The 10,697-nt window shown below is 38.6% G+C and overlaps 1 protein-coding gene across 1 annotated transcript in view; it reads left to right on the plus strand.

The window, feature by feature from the left end:
* LOC103142392 (60S ribosomal protein L15) overlaps positions 1-950 on the plus strand; it is a 6,010-nt gene extending 5,060 nt beyond the window's left edge. Inside the window, exon 4 of the mRNA XM_007558432.2 lies at positions 590-950. Within this exon, the coding sequence (XP_007558494.1) occupies positions 590-895 (306 nt within the window). The 3' untranslated portion in view covers positions 896-950. The remainder of the gene's footprint in view (positions 1-589) is intronic.
* Positions 951-10,697: the final 9,747 nt, after the last annotated feature.

A 10,697-nucleotide genomic window follows, 5' to 3' on the forward strand; every position in this document is an offset into this window, starting at 1 on the left:
TTTAAACTTTGAAACGGGTCAAATTGACCCGGAACATAATAGGAGGGTTAATACTACTTTGGCACAGTTTCTTTGGTTTCAGCAACAGGTTAAGGTTAAGATGAGCTGCATCTCTAAAACTGAGCAAAATATCAGTTTTAGTGTTTTTTTGTTTTGTTTTTTTAGCTGATGCAGGTTGACCTGTAATGACCTCTGTCACTTATTCCTGATACAGTGACACAAACAGCAGCACAACTGTCATGATCCTTGTAGAACTTCACTCTGGTGTAAATATTTCCTCCCTGCTGGAAGAAGCAGAGTTTAACCCTTTGGGTTTTCTAAGCTTCTCAGTTTGTGTTGACAGTATTAGATGATCGTCAGGTTAACCGTTACTAACTTGGGTCTGTCCAGCTCAGAACTGCCCTCAGTAGGATATTCTCTGGAATCTCTAAAGCATCACTTTATCCTTTTAATATAAAGTTAATCTGCAGCAGTTTAGGGTCATTTATCGGGAACATGTCAGGGTCTGGGTTTTAACTAGACTCTCATTCTGCATCTGCTTTTCCTGTGTTGGTAACTTTCCTGGACGGATGTTTGGTTGTCCCCTCAGGAGCGCGCTGGTCGTCACTGTGGAGCGCTGCGAGTTCTCAACTCCTACTGGGTGGGCGAGGACTCCACCTACAAGTTCTTCGAGGTGATTCTGATCGACCCCTTCCACAAGGCCGTCAGACGCAACCCAGACACCCAGTGGATCACAAAGGCCGTGCACAAGCACAGGGAGATGCGCGGCCTGACCTCTGCAGGAAAGAAGAGCCGTGGCCTGGGCAAGGGCCACAAGTTCCACCTGACCATCGGAGGCTCCCGCCGCGCCGCCTGGAAGAGGCGCAACACCCTGCAGCTGCACCGCTACCGCTAGGCCATGTCACACACGTCTGTACATTAACCCGAATAAAAAGTCCTTTTTATGGTCATTATGGTCACTACTGTCGTCTTTGACTCCTTAACTCTGAGACATTCAGCCTGGTTGGTGGGTGGGAGGAATAATAGGATGGAATAAAACAAAAATATAATTTGTGAAAATCACTGAGGTCTAAGTGGGCATTATTAGTAAAATGAATGGAACTAATTTTAATCTAATGAAACATTATTTGTAACTGTTTTTGGCATCCTAAAATCTGCCAAGACTCTAAACTTCTTATGGGTTGCCACTGCAGGTAGGAAGTTCTTACACTGGATAACAACCACAAATGATCATTTACATATATAACTATGGCTTGTGTGCAAAAATTCTACATATTTCTTACCAGTACTAGTAAATGTGTAGAAAGTCAAATTTAAATGCCCATGAATTTTAGCCACTGGTAGCTAGGCTATATGATGATTCTCATTTCTATTGTCGCAGCAAAGAGTGACATCATAGAAGCCATTCGATGCACCTGCATGCCAACAGGTTGTTTAGGAGTGGTGATAGCAGTAAACATGGAGTTGGTTTAAAACTGTTAGCTTTGGTCAGAAGGATGAGAGAGAATTTTAATTTAACACCAAAACAGTTGAGGGAGTCTGGAAAAGTATGGTGGAGGATCAGTAATGCTGTGGGACTGCTTCCATTCTAAATTAATGGGTAATTTTCAGCTCTGATATATGGAAGTTGCTCTATAATAAAAAGGTTATTTGTCCTTATACTTCAGAGAACTTAATCTCATGAGGAACAGCTGAGGTTATGAAGCTGTTAACATTAACACATTACATCTGCCTGTAAATCCACTGTTACCATGAGAACACCAAACACTCAGCATGCTTCTTATTCATTTCCTGTCATTTTCTTTATCACAGCACAAACTACCCTCAAAAGGAGAAGGACACACTTTAAGAGCACCTTCTGTTCAGTGCCAGGAGTGTGCCAGAAAATGATGGGAGTGCTGGAAACACTCCCAACTTGCAGAGACATCTGGTTCCACAACATCCCACCAAAAATTCCTCTTTATCTCCTTCACATTCCTTTTCTTACTTTTTCTATTCTCACATCTGTTGCTGTTGTTGGAAACATGCAGGAACAGCCGACTAAGCTTTGAAACTAATTCATATCTGAAATTCTTTTGTCTATTTACCTTCAGTTCTCATCCAAATTTCAAACCAAGTGTGAAGTGCTTTGGAGTCCTCTGGACTTGAAGTGTTACACAAGTACAGGACATTCACCATCAATGCTGCATTGATGGTGAACAAATAATAATGTTTTCTAATAATCTTGAATTTAATCTGAGTATTCTGCTCCTGAGAGAAAATATACCTTACCTTTGTCAGACAATGTGGCAACAACTTTTGAATAATCTGCTCCTTTAAAAGAAAAAGAAAACGTTCTCAATACCACAAAAGAAAAAATGTTGATCAGAAATTAATGTTCTGGTTCATAGTGTTACTAGAACAAGCTGGACATGCAGTGGAGTAGATCAGCTGAAATTCACTTGAGAATGTGTTGAGATTCTCTCCATCAAATCTGCTCTTTAGTGAAGAAGAATGAGCAACAAAATCTGCAGAAATGCAAAGCAGCTGGAGGAACAGACTTGCAGCTGGATCTGCACTGAAGGTTGGTTCTACAAAGTATTGACTGACCGGGTGCACATCACATTGTTTTAGAATTTTATTTAAAACAGGCATGGTATCATTTTCTTTGAGTTAAATGTTATTCACTGCTTCATGTTGATCTGTGACACATCATTCCTAAACTATTTAAATCCCAGAAAATACACGGATGTTTGTTATAGTGCGACAAAATTTGAAAAGGTTGAAGGAGTTTAAATACTTTGACCAGTTTTGGTAGAGCCCAGTGCTGTTCGTGTGTGTGTGTATGTGTGTGTGTGTTCACCAGAAATTCAATGGATTTCCTCTCCTCCAGATCCCTTTCCAGAGGTGACCTTTCCCACTACTTTTATTTTAACCACGAATCATTGAATGTTTTTAGGTCATGATGACAAGACATTCCATGTCACAGCTAGAACAGCGCAGCCTTGAGGCCGACAGACTGAATGGCTGGGAATAAAGACAGACGGGATGAGAATAATGAACATTCCAGCTGAACCTCCCTCCTCATTGTCTGCCCTTTACCGGATCTCCTGGGCCACACTGACCGCTAAACTGTTCCGTCTATAATCACTAAAAAGAAGCCGGTGAACTTGAGCTGATCACTCCATCCAGATTTCATTGTAGTTATTTAGTTATTCAGATGGTTCATGCGGCCAAGAATCTCTTGGAGACGAGCCCAGCATGTCACACTGACCCAGCAGGATTGACAGGGAGACAGGCTTCCATCTGGAAGACGACTGTACAACAACATGAGCATTAGATTATAAATCAAGTTTATTTGTATGGCAGCACATTTCATCAGCAAGGAAGTTCAGAATGCTTTACACCATAAAAACATCGTACAGTAACCAATTATGAAACAAGGAATGGACATTACATTTAGTCAAATACCATCATCAAAATCATCAAGCAAATATACATCAAATAAATTAATTTGATGTTTATTAATTTACAATACAGTAACGTTTTTACTATGACTTTGTCCTATTGGTTCCCAAGCAACAGCTGAGAAATAAAAGTTCTTTCACACCAAGTTACCCTGGAGAAATGGTTTGAGTTGGATGGGAGTTGGAACATTTCTGCATATTATCAATACATAAAATCATTTAACTGTTTTTTTTTATCAGATCCTAAATACACCACAGTTGGTGGTGATTTTACAGATTTTACAGAAGAGTTATGGATTCAAAATGTTTGAATGACACACAACTTTTATGAACTGTGATGCTGTGAGAGCTCTGGAGGAACCAACAAAAACAAACACCATCATCCTAATACTACTTCCATTTGTCTTCTTTGTGGCCAGTAGTAACATCCTGTGGTTGATCACGTGACTTGTGTGATGTGAAAAACGTGCTTCCATTACAGTTTTGTGAAATACATCTGTTTTCATACTGCTGAAAAAACACCTCATCCTAGTACAAAAACTTATTGAACATTTTTTTTTTCAAAATTGCCTTGTTTCCAATAAGCAAATTTAGTTTTGAAATTTCAATTTGCACAACTTTATTGTCAATGGAAAAGCAGCTAGTGAAGTCATCAAGAAGAGACACAGCAGACTGTGTTGAGGAAGCTTACACTATCATCTCCTGTAAAGCTACTGAAGAGTGTCATCTTTTCTCTACAATCACTCAACAACCTGGTAAAGAATATCAGTTCTGTTCTGGTGACTGAACTGGAACCTCTGGAGATGATGGTGCAAATAAATAATTCTTATGAGGCTGCTATACAGCAACGTAGTGTCTTCAGTTAGAGGCTCTTTCCTCTGTGTGGGAATACAGACAGCTACAGGAGATCCTTGCTGCCTACAACAATCATCAGCTGCAACAACTCTGAAGAAACTTGGATAATAGGAGTAACAACAACATTTAATTTCCATTTGGGATTAATAAAGTAATCTTGAATTTATTTGAATATAAATTGCCGAGGAAGATGTTCAGGTAAAGAAAAATGGAAGACAGAGTTATTATCCAACCCCTGAAGATGTGTGTGGTAAAACAGAGGTAGGTTTTAGTCAGCTGTGTCTTCTCTAATTCATTTAGGTCACAGAAAAAAAGATCCCTGGGCTCGATGTGCTTCTCTGTAAAGAAAAACATGTCCTGTTTGGACAGACTGGAAACACTTGGAGCGGACTGTTTACATTGTTGCATGAGCACATCAGAATTTATGCTACGGGTGTGAAGAGCTGAGAGTGGACTTAAATCCATCATGATTGTATCCAACACCAGCACCAGGACTGATCCAGGCAGCAGATTGTTCACACTCCTGGCAGTGTGAACAATCTGCAACAATTATTAAACAATTGTGAACAATTATTAAAATATTATTAAAATATTAATTCTTCTGACTTGAAACAGTATTATTGTTTTGCAGCAGTCCAACCACAGTGAAAGTGACAACGATTCTGTGGAGGGAGGTAAAGATGAGGGTCGTGACAGGGAGGCCTTCCAATGAGCCTTCCGTCACCAAAGATCAGACATTATAAAAGAGTTTGTTTCCTGTAAAGACAACAAAGATTTTTCAAATGATTATTGAGGAGCCCATAAGCTATTTTTGACAACTTACGATTTTCAAAAATTAAAATCCCTACACGTCATTTCATGATGTTTTAAACATCTAATTTCCTGTCAGAAATAAACTTTCAAGTGGAATGAAAATATGGTGAAATCTAAATGTGCCAGAGTTTTGAATAGTTTTGGACCATTCTGCAAGTTAAATGTGGAAATCTATTAATATCTTCAGTCATGGTATGGGACGTGTGGAGATTGTGTAGCGTTGAGGTTTCACAGCACTGAATGCACATGGAAGCCCAATTTCACACAAAAATGTGTTCTAAGAAGTTTTGCTACTTCAGTGGAAACCAGATTTTTACATATCCTGTATAAAATACACAAACACACCAGTTTACACCTGTTTACACCAACGACATGGTACAAGCGATTGTTGCCAAGAGGTCGACCAGGAGGAGTGAATGCTGCAAGTTAGTGAGCCGATGGAATCTGCAGGTTTTCTTAGATACACACTTTTTAAAAAATACTTTGGATAATTAACTGAGATTAATGCACTGTTTGAGAACTAGGATCAACTGGAATGTATGTACAATTGAACTGACTTTTTTTTGTAAAGTGCCTCTAGATGACATTTGTTGTGAAGCAGCGCTTTATAAATAAACCATATTAAAGTGAAGGTTGCAGATCTAAAGCTGAGACTATACTTCTGTCATATCAGACAGGAAATCTAATACAATTGCATCTTCTCAAAACACGCTGGATTGTGGTGGCAAAACGTTTTGTACACCAAATTTGATTGGTAGATGAGAGAGAATTTTGCCTTCCACATCATCAAGAATCAGAAGAAAACTCGCACAGGCATCACATGGCTTAACACAAGGACCTTAGAAATTATGCACTTGCTACCACATCAGTCAAATTTCTTAAAGGGGAAACCTCTTTAGCACAATGGAGCTGAAGGTTCTATAACATCCTTATGTCAGCAGAAGACAAGACATGCACATAATGGACAGCTCCTATGGAGTTGTATGAATCCAACAGAAAGGCTCAGGCTTATGTAGGAACCCTTGATGTTAAAATGCCAAAATATTTCCAGTCAAAGTTCTGCTGGATATGAAGTTGATTGCAAATCTGACATCTTTGATCTACGTTTGGTATTCTTATTGTGATGTAAGAGTAAAATTGTTTAACACTGTTCGTGAGAAACTGAATACTAAAGACTTCTGGGCACGCTGGCAAGCAGACAGAATTTTATTAGTACATAAGAATGGTAAACACTTAGACCAGTTAAACCTGAGCTGGGTATTTATACACTGAATATTCTTTAAGACACAGTTTCAGATTAAAATTTTAATTTGTGAAACCAAAAAAAGACTCTTTTTTTTTACCTACATTAAAATGCGAACTGTCTTTAGAGGAAACAAGCATAACAACTGGAATGCATGAGCTAGTTAAAGTTGCTTTGAATCTGTATTTAACCATAGGCAATTGAACTGACCTTTTTTTTTAAAGGTCAGTTTACAAAGATATATAATTAATATATAATATATGGGTAACACTTTATTTGAAGGGGGTTGAATAAGACTGTCATGACACTGTCATAAACATGACATAACATCTGTCATGAACATCAATAAGTCTTCATGAATAGTTATGACTGTTGTCATAAAGCGTCATTCGGTAAATAATGACACTTTTAATACAAAGTTGACATTATTCAAAATGTCTTCGTTATGACAACTTGTCATTAACCTAGACAAAATTGTCTCTGTTATGACAACTTGTCATTAACCAAGAAATCATGATCTAACATAAATTTGTCATAATGATTTAATTATTACACTAGCAAAAGCTTTAACAAAACAATTATTAATATTTCTACTCCCTGAAATAAAGCAAAACAAGTAGGACAAGCAATAAAGATTTCACTAAGCTTTATTACACTGTCAAATGATTTAATAACAGACTCATTAACAATTTCTTTTACATAAACTAAAGTGGAACAAGTAGCACCAGTTATGAATATGTCATTAAGTGTCATTAATATTAACTATTACCTCAAGAAAAGTGAAACAAGTAACAACAGTTATGACAAAGTCATTAAGTGTCATTAATATTAACTTTTACCTCAAGTAAAGTGAAACTAGTGGCAACAATTATAAAGATGTAATTTAGTATTACAGTGTCAAATGCAATGCTAACAAAGTTATTGATATTAAGTCTTACCTCAAATGAAGTGAAACACACTGGACTACTTATAACTACCATCATAACTGTGGAACAAACCCTTTGTACATTGGAATAAAACAAAATATAACTTGTTCTAAGATAACAGAGGGTTTAACGTCTGGTCAGTATATTGTTACTCTGAAATGCTGATTGAAAAACTAAANCTTTTATAACAAATTTATGTCAGATCATGATTTCATGGTTAATGACAAGCTGTCATAACGAAGACATTTCGAATAATGTCAACTTTGTATTAAAAGTGTCATTATTACCGAATGACGCTTTATGACAACAGTCATAACTATTCATGAAGACTTATTGATGTTCATGATAGGTGTTATGTCATGTTTATGACAGTGTCATGACAGTCTTATTCAACCCCCTTCAAATAAAGTGTTACCTAATATATGTATGTAGATATATAATTAATATATTTATTTTTCATCAGTGACCCATGTCAGTCACCCTGTGTTTGAAGCCATATTACATACATAAGAAAACTTCTGCTGATACTTCTTATGGCCCAAAAACATTTAACTGATTAATGATGTTTTCACCAAATCAGGCATTTACCAGAGTTATGATTACAGTTCATAATCACTATAAATCTGAATTAACACAGCAGCTTGAATCTGAGTATTTGTAAGGATAAGCTTTAGAAAGTTAGCTGACAAACAGAACAGGTTTCAGAACAGTCTGGATCAGATGTCTCAGACTGGTCCATGGAATGAAAGCCACTTCTATCTGTCTCTCCACAATCTGTCACAAACAAACGCATCAACAATAAAATCTTTTTGTAAAATTAGTTGATTCCCTTTTTGAAGTGTTTTCAGTATGGTCTGTAAATGAGCAACTTTTTGTTGTTTTCTCAGGACGTCGAACCCGCTTGCCAGGAGCCTTTGTTCGCTCTAGTGAAAGTATGTCAGTGGGTTACATTGACACCATTGCAGGCTGCAGTGGGAGGAGCCGGTGAACTGGGTCACATGGTTGCCCATTGCTCGCTTTCAGAGCCAGTCCTCCTCACCTGGAGCTACGCTTATAATGAACCAGTTTTCCGTGTAGGAAGCTCTACAGAAGACGCTCTGTTTCGGTTACTGGAGCAGAGTGAAAGCAGGACGGAACCTTCCGGCTGAGATAAGCCCGGGTTTCGCTGGGGTTTTTTTTTGTTGCGTCATTGAAAGTCGCTTTTTTAAACTTAGTTGGGTTTTTTTTTTTCATTCCTGTGAGATTCTAACTTGGTTGGGCTGTCTCCTCTGGGCTTCCATTCGATTTTAAAGTCCGTGATTTCAGTGTTTTAGCCCAAAGCGCAGTTTTTTGCCCCCCGAACGTTATCTACCAGCGACTTTCTAGTTGCTGAGAACCAAATCAAACACGGCTTCAGCAACGAGGTAGCAGAGGGGCAACTCGCAGGATATGGACATGGACTCGAGCAAAGCTGGTGAGTGTCATTTAAACGCCAAGAGACTGCAGCTTGTTGCTGTCAGTTCAGCTGGACTAAAACTGCCTTGTTTTGCCACAGAATTATTCACGGTCGTGAATAAGTTATACTTTGGTCCGTGTTTACATCCAGAATAAGTGCTGATGGTCGTAGCTTAATGCGGTGTGGTAATATTAAACTGGGTTAGGACTGCCGGGTGGGGAGGGGGGGTTGCTGTTGTTGGTGGTCCACTTTGCTTTGGCAGCACTGCAGTCTACTCTTCTCACATGGACCCATCAGCATAGCCATGTGCACATGTGTTTACGCTTCCCTTACGTCTCCGCTCATTGGTCGAGCTGGGCGGTGACGAAGGCATTACATAATTCACCCCGCCGTGAAGTGTGGTTTTTTTTGCTGCGGATACACGTGAGGCGGCGCGAGGTGACCTAGTTTTCCAGTGGAGGAGCATGCTAGCTCCACGTGGGGTGCGGCGACAGACTTCAGAATTTAGTGGTGCATTCAGGGCACATCGGAAATGTTAGACTAAAAATCTTATCCAAAGATTTCCAGAATCTTATTCAAAAATTTCCAGTGAAAATATTGTGTGGACGTGCTATTTATTCAGATTCTGTGGTTGAAAATGGTTTCCCTTGTAGTTTTATACATCAGCACAGTTTTAAACGTTATATTTGTTTGAACTGTAAAACTCTACTTTTAAACCCATCTTTAAGGAGAAGACAGTGCTAACGACATATTTTATTTAGAAAAATGTTTTTTAATAAAACATTTGATCATTTAGAATCTATTTTTACACACTAGCGTTACATAAAACCGTTTTTTTCCAAGCAGACTTTAAATGCAGCATCGTTTTACAGAATTCAGTGTTCCAGTTTTTTTTTTCTTTCTTATTTTTGGGCGCAGTTTCCTAGAATGCATCATAAAATCTTTGCTTTGTTGTTTTGCATTTGCTCTTTTGTGTATGTGCCTGATTGTTGCTTGTTGGAATAATCGTGGACATGCATTTATTTTCCTGACACTTTGTCAGCAGTGAGCCTCTTTATGTGGGTTTGACCAGTTGATTGACATTTGCTGAAACAAATGGATTATATCCGGCCTCCTGTTGCATCTTAATTGCTGTGAGATGTTGGTAACTCAAAATGAAATTCATCATAAATAAACCCCTTAAATGCCTCGGCGCACTAATGATGCTCTTTTGAGGCTTTCCAATTCGACTGGTTGCAGTGAAGGTCCAGCCTACCTGCCCCATACACACCACACACACACACACACACACACACACACACAACACACACACCCATGTGAAGCTGACATTATGTAACAGTTGTTATCTAATCACCAAGATGGGCAGGGGTAAGAAATCAGGTCAGCCTGTCATGGCTGCCTGGAGGTGGGGACGAGAGGGTGTGGGGAAACGAGCAACAATATGAGCTTTTTGTGAGCTCTGATCTGACTTCTTTACTTAAAGTGGGTTAGTTCCAGTCAGGGCAGGCATCTGGGAGTGGCTCTCTGGGTTTGGCCTCACCAAGGGGGAGAGGAAGACGGCATCAGTTGGAAGAACTGTTGGAGCTGAACTCCCAGATTTAACAGTGAGACACTCAGGAGAGAGCCAGCTAAAGAAACCTAGAGACCTCGGATCAATAGAGGCTAAATGTGGGATGCCTGAAGAAGCTCATTCTTTCCTAACATTCTGTTGAAATATCAAGGTTTCTCAATATTTACAGGATAAAAGGGAGTAAGATAAAATCACTTGTTTATAATAGGAGAACATCGATTTAATAATATCATACTAGTTTGTATAATGTATAATGACATTTATTTATTTGGATTTTAGAATCAAATCAAAAGCTATGGTTCAGATGCCACTTTCATTTTTCATTTCTCATTTTCTATTATCTGGACTCGAATGAAGTAGAAAACTTGCTTAGGGTGCAGAAGATTGTTGGTGACTTTTGAAAAAATAA

This window comes from Poecilia formosa, unplaced genomic scaffold, assembly GCF_000485575.1.
Source record: "Poecilia formosa unplaced genomic scaffold, Poecilia_formosa-5.1.2 Scaffold96, whole genome shotgun sequence".
NCBI classification, from domain to species: domain Eukaryota; kingdom Metazoa; phylum Chordata; class Actinopteri; order Cyprinodontiformes; family Poeciliidae; genus Poecilia; species Poecilia formosa.